The sequence below is a fragment of the Ictalurus punctatus genome, chromosome 27, assembly GCF_001660625.3.
Source record: "Ictalurus punctatus breed USDA103 chromosome 27, Coco_2.0, whole genome shotgun sequence".
Lineage (NCBI taxonomy): Eukaryota > Metazoa > Chordata > Actinopteri > Siluriformes > Ictaluridae > Ictalurus > Ictalurus punctatus.
The window spans coordinates 4,632,735-4,647,500 of record NC_030442.2 but is presented as its reverse complement, the minus strand read 5'-3'; the positions used below and the strand labels follow the sequence as shown (position 1 = coordinate 4,647,500).

The 14,766-nt window shown below is 42.2% G+C and overlaps 1 protein-coding gene across 1 annotated transcript in view; it reads left to right on the top strand.

Moving 5' to 3' along the window:
- The window catches only part of LOC108259480 (low-density lipoprotein receptor-related protein 1B), a 217,853-nt gene extending 207,013 nt beyond the window's left edge, over nucleotides 1-10,840 (top strand). The window contains exons 86-91 of the mRNA XM_053676680.1: nucleotides 445-549; nucleotides 4,909-4,985; nucleotides 6,352-6,442; nucleotides 7,261-7,411; nucleotides 8,156-8,260; nucleotides 9,792-10,840. Of these exons, the coding sequence (XP_053532655.1) occupies nucleotides 445-549; nucleotides 4,909-4,985; nucleotides 6,352-6,442; nucleotides 7,261-7,411; nucleotides 8,156-8,260; nucleotides 9,792-9,920 (658 nt within the window). The 3' untranslated portion in view covers nucleotides 9,921-10,840. The remainder of the gene's footprint in view (nucleotides 1-444; nucleotides 550-4,908; nucleotides 4,986-6,351; nucleotides 6,443-7,260; nucleotides 7,412-8,155; nucleotides 8,261-9,791) is intronic.
- The last annotated feature ends 3,926 nt before the right edge of the window (nucleotides 10,841-14,766 follow it).

Genomic DNA, 14,766 nt, shown 5'->3' with positions numbered 1-14,766 from the left:
GTAATAATTTATTTTTAATAGTTCACTTTACTGGAGTTGCTCTTTATCTGTGGCTGAATACAAATTAGCATTCTTTATGTATGACATTATGTAGGACCTAGAACATGATTGTCATACCCTGTAATATCAGTTATATATATATATATGTATATACGTATATACATAGTGTGTTTGTGTGTATGCGCGTGTGATATGAACACGTACACTGTAGCTACTGCTGATGTTCATGCTGTATGTAGTATTATCATTAACACTAACATTATACACACTCATTAACACTCACCTGCTCAAATACTACATGTTTATCTAATTATATTTAGTGTGTGCATGTATGTGATTTTCAAGTTATATTGTTCTACATGTTGATAGAGTAGATATGAAATAATTGTTCATATAATGTTTATATATATATATATATATGTGTGTGTGTGTGTGTGTCTGCAGCTGCACTAGTGGAAAGATTGCGTCCAGTTGTCATGTGTGTGACGGTTATTGCTATAATGGAGGAACCTGTCACCTCGACTCCGAGACGTCTCTACCCTTCTGCCAGTGAGTCTGTCCGTCTGTCTTTCAGTCAGTCACTGACAGCACAATATAACAAACACACACGGAACGCACACATCAGTCGCGTCCCATTCTGATCAGCCTCCTTTGACATTGGACAGAAATGTAAAAAATGGCCTTGTTGAATGACGTGATGAGGTTCTTCAGTGTCATTATACAGGATTTTTGGATGTCAGGTTACCCAAGGACAGATCCCCAACTAGTGCAGCTATTTTACTGCCTCTCAACACAACTCGTGTTCAAGTGTTCACGCCACAACACAGCCAGGTCGCTAATCTACATACGTTCTTTACATAAGCTGTGATGCAGAGTTAGATTAGCCGGTAAATTTAACTTCTGCCATTGAACGCACTTATGTTTGTAAATGACACCCTGGGTGATTCGCTTAAACTTGTAAATGACTCCCTGGGTGATTCGCTTATACTTGTAAATGACTCCTTGGGTGATTTGCTTACACTTGTAAATGACTCCCTGGGTGATTCGCTTACACTTGTAAATGACTCCCTGGGTGATTCGCTTACTCTTGTAAATGACTTCTTGGGTGATTCGCTTACACTTGTAAATGACTCCTTGATTAATTGACTTGCATTTCTAATAAAAACTCGTGTTTAAGTTACCTTTGTGAACAAGTCCTCGAATGATTAACACACATTTATAAACAACTCCTGAATTGATTCCCTTGGATTCATAGATGTTCCAGAAGTGATTAGTTTTCATTCATAATCGATTCCTCAAGTGATTAGCCTACATTCAAAACAAATTCTTTAAGTGATTATGTTACTTTCGTAAACAATTGCTCTAATGATTAGATTACATTCACAAACAACTCCTTCACTGATTCACTTGCATTCATAAACAATTCCTTGTGTGATTTAACTTGTGTATGAACAGCTCCTCAGGTGATTAGCTTACATCTGTGAATGGCTCTTCAAATGATTAACTTCCATTCACAGACATCTCTCTGAACAATTCACTTCCATTGGTAAACAACCCCTTGAGTGATTCACTTTTGTATGCATTTGTACAGTAAATGATCGCTTTACTGATTAACCTACATTTATAAATGACTCTTTGAGTAAATAACAAGTTCATAAATGATTCCGAGTTATATACAACACAACTCCTCAAGCGAGTCACTTGTATTCATAAATATTCATAAACGACTCTTTTATATTTGAATATTCGATTGAGATCTTGAGCAAATAATTTACAATTGTAAATGACTCCTCAAATTGATTCGTTTTGAACCAGAATGATACCTCGGGTGATTAACTTGTATTCAGAAATGACTCAATGACTGATTCACTTACATTAGTAAACAACTCTGGTGCAGTGAGCAGCTGCCTGATGAATGGGACAGTCTCTTATCTCAGAAGTGCACTAATGGTACCCAAACATGCTGCCTACCTAGGGAACCTCGTTTTGACTGGAATGCAGTGTGAATCATGACTAAGCCAGAGAAAAGCACAGAGAGAGAGAGAGAGAGAGAGAGAGAGAATAATCATTCAGCCCTAAATTGATTTTGCATGAAGATGTGTAGGCGTGTGTGTGTGTGTGTGTGTGTGTGTGTGTGTGTGTGTGTGTGTGTGTGTGTGTGTGAGGACAATGAGGGAGCCGATGGACACTCTCCTTCCCTAAAACAATGCTCTCTTTTTCTGAATCCTCATCTTGTTTCCTCTTCGTCTCTCATATATTAAACCATTCAGACTTTTCCCATATACAGAGCTGTATTTTCTATCGTCAACCTGAACATTATTAAAGAATGCATCGGTTTGTTCCTGCCTCTCTACAGTTCCATTCATCTTTTACCCTCCATGAGCTTCACTCATTCAGCAGACCACACTCACACACCTGATGCTGCGGGGGTTTTTTTTTGTCTCTTCACATTAATATTCTGTCATTTCTCCTCCTTGCTCTCCATTAAACCAAGGGTTTTCAGGAATGAGACCGTTTCCATTCGTATGCAGATGACCGGCGCTTGTTTGGCAAAGGTTAAAAGGCGTTAATGAAAAGGTGGAGAGACAGCAAAGGACCTGCCATGATTAGCATATTCACAATACGAGCTTTTCTCTCAGGTTCATCTAATCCCATCAAAGCTCCCGTTTATTTATTTATTTATTTATTTCTCGTTTCTTTTTTCTTTTGTACGCGGCCTCTTTTTCTCTGCTGCGTTTTCGGTCTTGTCGGTTTTATAGTCAGAAGACGCGGAGAGCGCTCGAATCCCTCGATACGCCCTGCATGTGTCCTGTGTTAAATGAAAGCCTCTTCGCTTTCCTCTTCGATGTGTGCGTTCTTTTTATTTTCAAGGTTCTGCGTCTCATAAAAGCAGCTTTCCACTTTTAAATGTCATTTACCGCCTCAAGGAGAAAATCCGAAAGTTGTAGGATGTGCTTTTGTGCCGTCTGCTCAACGCGGACGTCGGGCTAATGGACTGAACTTTCAGCGCGGTATGTTATCGGCGAGACAGCTCTGTGTTTCCACCATGCTTTTCACACGGTTATATATCACTGCTGGCTGACGAACACAATTATAGGCTGTAGGACTTCTCAGAAAAATACAGGTTTGTCCAAAATATGGCTCGTACCCACTGCGCAGCAGAACAGAGGTTCTAGCATTCGGAAACCTTAGCTGCTTTTCCCATCACGCACCAGTTTAGTGCTAAAGGTGAAATCATGGTTTAAATTACACCTTCGTCGGTGATACTTACTGTACACTGTTCTCTCCACGAGATTCCCAATATTTTCAGAGCAGGGCATCGGCTCTCGGCATCTCGAAAAGTTTATTAACAGGTTTGTTTGTTTGTTTTTTGGCAAGTAAGCATGATACACGATACGAGACACGCTTTGGGCGGTAAAAAGGTTTCGCTTATGAGACCACGAGCTGGTGAATAAAATCGACCGGACAAAAGGAATTAGCTGTGAAAATGTTTGTTTTTTTCCTCAGCGTCTACAGGTAATGAAAAAATGGCTCGAAGCCCGAGGAGTTTACAGTCATTCCCACGTTTTATTAACGTGGAGAGAGAGAGAGAGAGAGAAAAGACGGACTGCTGAGGGAATGACGGTTTATAGCTGCCATAACATGCTGTAGGGAGATGTAACTATAAATGGATAAAAAATAATGGTGGATTGGCAAAGATTGGAATAGGATTTGAAAAAAGAAATGTATGTTTGCAACTGAAAATATACGAGAGACTTCATATATACTTCAAATATACTTCAAGGTCTATTGTATCGGAAAAGATAAAGTGCGAGCTCTGTTAGAAATTGTAAGTTGCTGTGGTATAAAGGGAATAAAGCACGTCGGGGACGTGCTGGTAAAGGAAAATCGGCTTTGGAACGATCGCTCGTTATTCCATCGGGTATTATTTGACTGTAACAGAGTGACAGGATGCGGGTTCAGGCTGTGGACCAGCAGTTCTGACTTGCATATTAACAGCATGTGGATTTCGTGAGCTGCTCGCGATGATGTCCTGCAGCGAGGTTCCAGCTGAGTGTCTGGAACTGGTGGCAGCACGGAGGGCTTTCTCTCTGCACTGCTCTGATCACGTGTTTATCGCAAACAGTGAAACACTTAGGCTTTGAAAACCGACGTCGGAGTGGACTACAAAGTGCCGGCGCTTTCCGTCCCTTCACCGTGCAGGACGCGCAGTGTGGAGGGCGTGGCCTTCTCAGGAAGTTGGACACGGTCATGATCACTTGAGAGTGAAGCGCGCTGAATGTCTGCTGTCTGTAGTGCGCTCGGTTTGGTGAAGGGTTTGATGAGATGAAGCAGGTGTGCTAAAGCAGAAAAATAAGGCATCAGTGCGTGACATTTTGAGGAAAATCGAGTGTCGCGTTCGCATCCTGAGCCACTCTCTGTCACGCGGCACTTCCTGTTTCTCCCTGCCGCAGTGAGAGTAAGTGCCCACTCACCCCAGTGTGAGAGATTGTTCCAGGTGGACTGAGTGATTTCACACTGATTTCACTCGCTCAGTGTGTGTGTGTGTGTGTGTGTGTGCTGAATGCCAAACAAACTCATACATCAAACATGTTTCTCCTCTTCAACGCATGTCCATAACTAGCTATGAGTACGCTGAGGTCCGGACCTCGGCACTTCTGGAAGGTTTCGGGGTTTTCGTTGTTGTAGGTTTTGGTTTCTGTGGGTGACGTGGGCGTGGAGTCAGCGTGACTCGCTTTCAGCTGGGTTGCGTATTGATATTCATGTGGGTTGCAGGTGTATGAGGTTTTTGGGGTTTTTTTAAGAATGTGAAGAGGCTTTGATCACATGGCTTGTATCATGTTAAAGTGGGCGTGGCTTTGAGTTTCAGTACTCAGGTGAGAAAGTGGGTGTGGTTTGTGTTTTCAGGTGCTCGGTGAACTGGACCGGCACTCAGTGTGAGAAACCTACAACCAACAACAGCAGGAGTGACATCGTCAGTGGGAGTGAGTGTCTGATCACACACACACACACACACACACACATATATCCACTCACTCATCCATCCATCCATCCTCCTACCCACGCTTCAATCCACCCACCTGTCCATCTATCCATCCATCCATCAATCAATCCATTCATTCATCCATACTCCCACCCACCCATTCACCAGTCCATCCCCACCTCCACTGATCCATCCATCCCTCTATCCACTCCTTCATCCCACCATCCATTTTTCCTCAGTGTATTATATTATATTATATTACTGTAGTGCTGTTCTCCATGTCTTTATTGTCTTTATTATACTGTAATGTCTGTCTCCACCCTACTCGCCCCTCACTGACCCCTCACTGACCCCTCACTGACCCCTAGCTGTCCTGCTGTTGGATGTTTTTACAGGACAGTTGACATTTCAGCTTGACATTTCCAGCAGTAGGATCCAGAGATGCAGCGATGACCACACTTAAATCAGCAGCAGGGCTTTCTGATATTTAGGAGAGTGATATTTAACAGCAGTACAGAGAGAGCGAGAGAGAGAGAGAGAGAGAGAGAGAGAGAGAGAGCTTTTCTGCAGTAACCTTAAAACTGTCCACGTGTCTATCACCAAGTCATCAGTGAGGGATTATCCCCTGACCCAGCACTTTAATCATCATGGACTACGTTGGACAAGAGTCCTGAACAGTAAGAAAGTAGCTTCTGAACAACGAGCAAAATCGATATCAATCTAGTGAAGGAGCGAGCGGTCTGTGGCAGAGACGGCAGTTTACTGAGTAATGAGCTGAGAGACTGTCTGTAGCGTGAGAATATTCAGAACTTACAGCTTCATTTATCCTGGAGAAATTAACTGTAGTGAACGATCCTGTGTGCAGCTACGCCACAGACCAGCAACACTGGCTTTAACAAGATATTCAATACTCACAGTTCAGGCGTAACTACAGACTGAAGCGATATCCAGAAGTTACGTGAGCGTTACACACGTGGGGCGGAGCTTGCCTAAAACAGGGGCGTGTCTCAGTTACACTCCATTCCCATCTTAAGCGCATGTTCTTGCGTGATATCGCCTCGGGTGATGAGCGCCGTTATGTCCAGCGCCACCGTCTAACAGTTTGATCTAACCACAATATGTCATGCTGAAATTTATGTTCTGGCTGTAAACACACACACACACACACACACACACACACACACACACACACACATACACCATGGAACAGTTCTGTTCTGTTAGACGCTCAACACGATGAACGCCTCACAATCTGTAACACACTGGCCTCCTTTATCACATCATCTTTTATTATGCCTCAGGAGGACGTCTGATGATGTCCAAGTTTTTAACTTTTTCTCCTGTGTGTGTGTGTGTGTGTGTGTCAGGGAGCATCGGCATCATAGTCCCTCTGGTTCTGCTGGTGTTAATCGTCGCCACAATAACAGTGGGCCTCTTCATCTGTAAACGGCACCAAAGGTCAGAGTTTAAAACACCAACAACGAATAAAGCACACACACAAAATAATGCAGCGTGCGTCTGAGATAAACCGCTCCCTCACCTGCTGCTCTGTCAGACCTGTCTTCTGAAGTGGATTATTTTCCTAAAACAGCGCGGGCTGGAGCGTGTTGTCCCGCTTGCCGACGATTCTAAAGTTTCATTTATGAAAGAATGACACGTGGCCTGTTTTCAGGGTTTGGAGTTCGATTTGCTGTAGCGGAACGTCCGAGAGGCGAGTCAGTTCCCGTTCTCACTCACGTTATAGCAGCGATACGTCACAGTCGTTCTTCACCACGCTTTCTTTCTCACGCTAAATAAATAAATTGATGAATCCTTCCATAAATGTTACATAAACGTCTGCTAACGAAAAAAAACCAACAACTTCATCACATCAAAGATTACAGGTTTTCATAAAATTTTTAATGAAAGTTTTGGATTAAGAGGCGCGTCGGCTGTACGAGTCCACGTGAACGAGCTAATATAAACCTGTTAATATATGAAGGAGTTCATATAAACCTGCCGTTCACGTTACAGCCGGAGCTGTGGTCCGAGACACGCTGTTATACAAACACAACGCGCACCTTGCGACCAATCAGAACGGAGAATCCGAGCACGGCGTGATGATTATTAAACGTTCTGTCTAAGGCGCGTCGGGATGCGCGCTTGTATTTTTGTCCATCGTTAATGCGATTCCTCGTCGCCGAGTGCTGATGCACGGGTGTGTGTTCTGTCGTGCGTTGTGTATTTAATGCAGTGGTGTGTGTGTGTTTCGTGAGTTGTTTATGCCGTGTGTTCAGGGGGAAGCGTGTTCAGAGGCAGCCGATGGCTAACGGAGGCCTGAACGTGGAGATCGGAAACCCATCGTACAACATGTATGAACTGGAACACGACAGTCACGTGGACGTGGGAGAAATCCTGCACCCCAACTTCACCCTGCACCCCCACAAGGTCACACGTTATTATAATCATCATCGTAACGATCCTTCATACCGCAGCCTGAAGTGTTTACAGAAGTGCATTTAATGTTTTGGGATTTTCTATCAACTTTTCACAGTTTAAACAGTTCCAGATTAACGTGTGTGTGTGTGTGTGTGTGTGTGTGTGTGTGTGAGTGTGTGTCACACCAATCAGCTTCCCTGCACATTAGAATCCTAACGTAATCTTAGCCTTTATACCATTTCCTACATCATGATTCTCATAGGAACAAATACAATGTTTATCACATAATTATAAATAATTCTAATGATTATAACAATAACTGAAGGTTATGTGACAGAACAGCGAGCTACAGTGACACAGAATATTGGATATCATGTTCTACCCCCTTGTCTGTGTGGGTTCCCTCAGGGTTTCGGCTTCGTCCCGACACTTAAAAACATGTAGGTGGCTGGATTGGCTGCAATAAATTACCCCTAGGTGTGTGTGTGTGTGTGTGTGTGTGTGTGTGTGTGTGTGTGTGTGTGTGTGTGTGTGTGTGCGCATGGTGCACTGCGACGTACTGGCGTCTCATCCAGGGAATATTCAGCCTCGTGCTTAGTATTTCCAGGATAGACTTCAGATCCACTACCACCCTGACCAGAATAATAACACTCTTATTGAACACGAATGAATGAGTGAATCTCTCTCTCTCTCTCTCTCTCTCTCTCTCTCTCTCTCTCTCTCTCTCTCTCTCTCTGTACACACCACCTGTAGGGCTGGTGTGTGAGGTCGAGTGAACCTCGACTTGAACCCACTCACACTCTGCCATCACAAACTCTCCCTGTGCACCCTGTCCCCAAGTCTTTCATTCCAGGACAGGTGAGCTCTCTCTCTCTCTCTCTCTCTCTCTCTCTCTCTCTCTCTCTCTCTCTCTCTCTCTCGCTCCCCTTTTCACACTTTTCTTTATCACTTTTTCCACATTTCACTCCTTTTATCTCCCACAGCATCGGTCTCAGTTCATTCTGCTTGCTCTCCCAGATTACTGGCTTCATTACAGCAGTTTGTTGCAGCTTGTGGCCTGTCCTATTACCAATGTAATCACGTATTTATTTGCATGTTTATTTATTTTCTTTCTTCCTTTCCGTATTTGCATCCCGTATATATATCTAGTGCCTTTCTAACACCCAGGGCTGGTTTACAAAGCGTATAACTTTACATAAACATCCCAGATCCATTTAGTTAACAGCAGACTACAGATAAGTATAAGTTACACACAGTGTCCAGATATTTATGAAGTTTGGCTCTTTGATAAGGCTGTAGGAGGCGAGAACATTTTGTCTAAGACACATCCGAATCTAAATATCAGATTAATAACACGTGTTAAAACCTGATCAACCCCCAGTGCTTGTTTTCACTGGGATTCTCCAAACACAGAACCCCAGAACCACTATCTAACACTCTGATTCTGTTTGGGGGGGGGGGGGGGGGGGGGGGAAGTTACATCCATAATATTATGGCTCAAAATGACTCCCAGAGTTTAAATACACACAAAGAAGAGCTTGAAACAGCCGACCTTTATTACGGTTTGTCCGAGACTACAATAGGAAGAAATATTTGCATAGTTCATGACCCCAAATGAGGAAAAGTGAAAGAATTTCAAAGAGAAGAGGAGAGATTAGCCAGAGTTCCCGACGTCTCAAATGTGGAAACTGCTCAGATTGACCCGTAACATAATAGGAGGGTTAATAGCCATTTAAGCCACGTTTAAAATATAAACTTATCTGCCGGGTTAAGAAAATCAAGATTAGAGAATGGCTGCAAGAAAAATACCCAGTTATACAGCATCATCATCATCATCATCATCTTCGAGGAATTAATGACCGTGCGCTCTTTAAAAGAAGTGTTATTTCAGGGATCATCGAAGAAGTAACTAAGGGTTCTTCACCTCTTTAACAGATTCTACTTGAGTAAGGAATCTGTCGGAGGACAGATTTTCTCTGAAGGACAGCTGGAGAACCCTTAAAGGATCTAAAGTCTGCTTTATTGCTCTTTATGAGGCATTATTAGAGGTTATAAAGCTATCTTAGGATTGTGGTGTTCGGACAGATCATTGAACTGAACAGAAATAATGATTTGGGGGCATCACCCCTCCGCCCCAATCCCCCCCGATTCCCTCAACCCTCATTTCATTTCCATGGAATTTCTTTTATTTTCGTGGATTTTAGTTTGGATTCGTCCTTTCATTCATGCATGCCTTCATTCAGTGGTGCACTGCGAGTCGGTCCATCACAGCGTGTAAATAACCGGGTAAGTCCGTTTCCATACACTTGCTTTAACGAGCTCAGAGTTTATTGTATAATGTGTTGCTGCGAGTCCAGTATTAACAGTGAGCGCTGTGTTGTGTTCGCAGGCGGTGAACTACTCCAGCAGAGCGCGCACGGACGAGCGTCAGAGCCATAAACCCGTCGTTAGACTGAGCGAGAGGAGAGACGTTTATCCCAAAAGACTGGAGGGGGCGATACGCGAAACTGCCGCCTGAGAGCTAGCTTTTACACAAATCCTGCTTATTTTTTACCTATAGACTTTACACGAGAGACTTTTTATATACCTGATCAGGTGGCCATTGGCTTCGTTATACCAGTGCCATATTTACGTTTGGACTTTGTTTGTTTATGAATGAAACGTTCGCTGAGCCGCTCACGTCCATGTTATATAGGTTTTCATTTAAAGACACGTACACACTAGATATGATATAATCGCGTCTAATGCGCACACATATTGTAGAACGTTTGACATGAAAGCACCGTTCCATCACGCCTGAGCCACCGAGTCTTTTCCCACATCTCATCTTCACCCTCGTCCGCTGAACGGAATTCTGGGATTTCTTTCTCCGCGCCGCTCCTTCAGATTGATCCACCGGGACGAAACATGACGCTGAAGGACGTTGCCCACGTCGACTCTTTCTCCTCCTGAACTGTTCACAGTCACGTTATCGCGTGTGTGTTTCCAACCTCATGATAAGGTGTAGGAGCGATTAGCGGCACATGCCTCATGACGTATACTAGGTGCGTATTTACCAAATAATATGTCGATTTTATTTTTGATATTTCTGAGCTGCTGTGCAAACGTGATTCTGTAAGTCACTAGTCCTGATCACGTCTGTTCCAGTTGCTTTGAACTCGGATCATTTTTTAAATATTTATTTGTCCTTATTAATAATTTATTCAGGTGATTGATGTGGAAATGTTTTATGGTTTCGTTTTGGGTTGAAATGCATTAAATGATCTGTTACACCAAATCAACTCGCGTTCAGTGATGCTTCATTCCAGATCTTCTTTCGTGCGTGGACAAGTTTATCAGCGAGACCCACCTGCCCAGAAACATCTAACGGACTCTGTTCAAATACTATAATGTATATGGAGAGCTACTCAGGTGCATTAATACAGACTAAGGGACATTAGTCCAGAGAATAAGCTATTTCACATAACCGATGTCTTACATTTAGTCCACAAGACACAATAACATCGATTCTTAATACTGTGTGTCGTTACCTGGACGTGGAGTTGTTCACGTTCTTCATGAAAAATCCTCCAGGTCCTGCACGTTCTTTGCTTTTCCGGCATCTTCTGCATATTCAAACGTATGATGTGTTGAGATCCATCTTTCACACTGAAGACCACTGAGGGACTCGAACACAACTATCACAAAAGGTGCGGACATTCACTGACGCCCCACAGGGCAACAGGGTACGTTACGAGCCAGGGGGGTGTAAACTTTTGAACAGGGTGATCTGTGTAAATTGTCATTATTAGCGGTTTGGTTGAGCGTGTTCTGTAGGTTAACGCTAAGACGGCGGTTTATAGAACATCATGGTGGTCTCCATGTTCAAACCCGTCTGCTGTGATTGCAGCTTTGAGCGGAGACTCAACACTACAGGAGCGGCGTCTGCTCGGTGTTGTTCCGCTGTGTCCCACATGGGGCTCTTGTGGTGATTTGGTTCTCATTGCTGCGATTTAGGGTTTGTAGGATGTTCAGAAGAACCCTCTGTGAGCCTTGAGCGATGAAATGAGATGAGAGTCACAGGATTCGCTGAGATCCGCGAGCATCGTGATGAACAATAACTCTCATAACAGGGGAAAGCTTCTACTTAAATAGAATAAATAAGTTTGATTCATGAGTAAAGCACGTCGCGGTGAACTTCCATTGTGTAGAGGCTGTAAATGTGAGGGTTAAAGCTTCTGTAGGAAACGTCTCATCCACAAACTGCACAACATTTATAATCCAGGAGGGGAATAATACTGAGGAAATGATGTTTATGAACTGCTGTGTGAATATTTAAAACCTCTCGGTTTATTCGTGAAGCGCTCTGCGATGTAGTGAATTCTCGAGTTCTCGTATTATTTCCCAGCTGTGTGTGTGGTGGTGTTGTGGTCTCTTTGTTTGTTTAGGACTTCGATGATGAAATGGCGTGCAGATGGTGCAGTCTGGAATTCGTCTCGAAAGCGGCGCTACGCGTAGAAAATAGGGTTCTTTAAGGGTGTAGTGGATAATTAAGGTGAGACAATTCTGGTGAGAATGACTCCTTTTTAAATGTTTAGTGCAGTAATTACACACACCCTCACTGCTCACTGTCTATATTTAACAAGCACAATAACAAGTAAAAAAACCGCTCATGCATCAGGATTAATTATATAGCGGAATTACGTTAAATAACCATCAGTGTAACCAAAATAATGCATTCATTAAATTATGGCACATTTAACTAATAAGTACAAAAAAATGAAATAGATCAAAAGGTAAACCAATAAATGTATGAATAATAATGTAATGCTTTGAAATAGAATACATTATTGTGCTAGTGAGTACTGTGTGGAAATGAGTCATTTAAATCAGGGGTTCTCAACCTTCTGCAATCTGTTTTTGATTGATATATATATATATATTTACTTATATTGTGGCACATTAACGTTACATCTCTAAAAAAATTAAATAATACAATTTTTTTTTTTTTTTTTTTTAAAACCCTAAACTTCAACTGTGCTAGTAAATTGTTGTAATTAGGAGCACAAGTGCTCCTGAAAGAAGTTGTCTTGCGTCTCTCGTCCTGTAAACGCTGTTGAAGATTTGTACGTGAGCAGGAGTGTAGCACAACATGGAGGTGAAAGCAGCGGTCTGTTTATTTAAATGTGTATCGTCCCTAAAAATCAATGAATAATCGTGATAAATAATCGAGATCTCAATACTGATCAAAATAATCGGGATGATCATTTTGGCCATGCTCGTGCTATAACTAGAACTTTGAACGAGAGAGCTCGGCTGTAATAACGTGGACTGTTTTCCATGTAAAACATGTTGCACTACATTCGTCTTGCGTTCTTAAAATATTCACATACCGATGATGTAAACTGGGACGAAGGGCGCGTCTCGTCATCCACGACGCCGTTCAATCTCCGGCTCTCAGCCCCCCCTCACTGAACGGTCGCAGAGAGAGGTGAGTGCAGCGGGAAAGCAGGACCTCGTGCTTGCAGGACAGAACTGCTGATATTTGGGAAGTCATAAGGTTTGTCCAAAAAGTCACTAGGCGATTTTTTTGCAAAAAAAAAAAAGGCACTAAAGGGGTCTAAAAAGTGTCTAATTTGGGAACACTGGTCTGCACTGACAGCGAGATAAATGGCAGCTAAGCTCAACCTCTCCCCAGCAAAAAGAAAATACAGAGGGAGAGAGAACGGAGCTTTTCAGTTCATGCACATCCTATTCGAAAAGCAATAAAACACACGGAGGACGCAAATGATGCGATGTCTGTGGATTCTACAATTCACACCCTTCCGATCTCTCTGCGCCCCCCGGGTTGAGAACCACTGATTTAAATAAAATATTTCATTTATATATATATATATACTATTTGTGCACTTTTTATTTATTTATTTATTTATAGTTTTTTGGTAAGTACACACTCAACAAAAAAGGAAAACTAAACTGGAATGTTGCAGTGACTGTGCTGGAAATCCTTAATGTGATCTTTTCTACTGTTATACATATATATATATATATTGTTTGTTTGTTTGTTTGTTTGTTTGTTTAATGTGAAACTATAATGAACGGAATAAAGGATTTGATGTATGTAATTAGTTTAAACAGAGTTGACAGAGCACTGGTAAACACACACACCCTCCCAGCTAACAGATACACATAAACGGATACAAGTTTTATCCTTAAGACTTCCGCACCAGTGACGTCGCTATTATTATTATTATTATTATTATTATTATTATTATTATTATTATTATTTACAGTCGAATCCGTACGAGACGTTCTTTTAAAAGCAGAAAGAATAAAGATAAAGATGAATGTAGTGGCTCCATGCTACTACATTCATACTCTTCTCTTTTATTCTTCCCCCACAATAGAAAAGTCTCTCAGCGGGTTCGTCTTACTGTGGGTTTCTTTTTTCTGTGAGACAACAGACGAGTGCTTATCGCTCTATCTCTCTCTATCTCTTTCTGTCTCTCTCTATCTCTTTCTGTCTCTATCTCTCTCTATCTCTCTCTATCTCTTTCTGTCTCTCTCTATCTGTCTCTATCTCTCTCTATCTCTTTCTGTCTCTCTCTATCTCTTTCTGTCTCTATCTCTCTCTATCTCTTTCTGTCTCTCTCTATCTCTCTCTATCTCTCTCTATCTCTTTCTGTCTCTCTCTATCTCTCTCTATCTCTTTCTATCTCTCTCTATCTCTCTCTATCTCTTTCTGTCTCTCTCTATCTCTTTCTGTCTCTCTCTATCTCTCTCTATCTCTCTCTATCTCTTTCTGTCTCTCTCTATCTCTCTCTATCTCTTTCTGTCTCTCTCTATCTCTTTCTGTCTCTCTCTATCTCTCTCTATCTCTCTCTATCTCTTTCTGTCTCTCTCTATCTGTCTCTATCTCTCTCTATCTCTCTCTATCTCTTTCTGTCTCTCTCTATCTCTCTCTATCTCTCTATCTCTTTCTGTCTCTCTCTATCTGTCTCTATCTCTCTCTATCTCTTTCTGTCTCTCTCTATCTCTCTCTATCTCTCTCTATCTCTTTCTGTCTCTCTCTATCTGTCTCTATCTCTCTCTATCTCTCTCTATCTCTTTCTGTCTCTCTCTATCTCTCTCTATCTCTCTATCTCTTTCTGTCTCTCTCTATCTGTCTCTATCTCTCTCTATCTCTTTCTGTCTCTCTCTATCTCTCTCTATCTCTCTCTATCTCTTTCTGTCTCTCTCTATCTCTTTCTGTCTCTCTCTATCTCTCTCTATCTCTCTCTATCTCTTTCTGTCTCTCTCTATCTCTTTCTGTCTCTCTCTATCTGTCTCTATCTCTCTCTATCTCTTTCTGTCTCTCTCTATCTCTCTCTATCTCTCTCTATCTC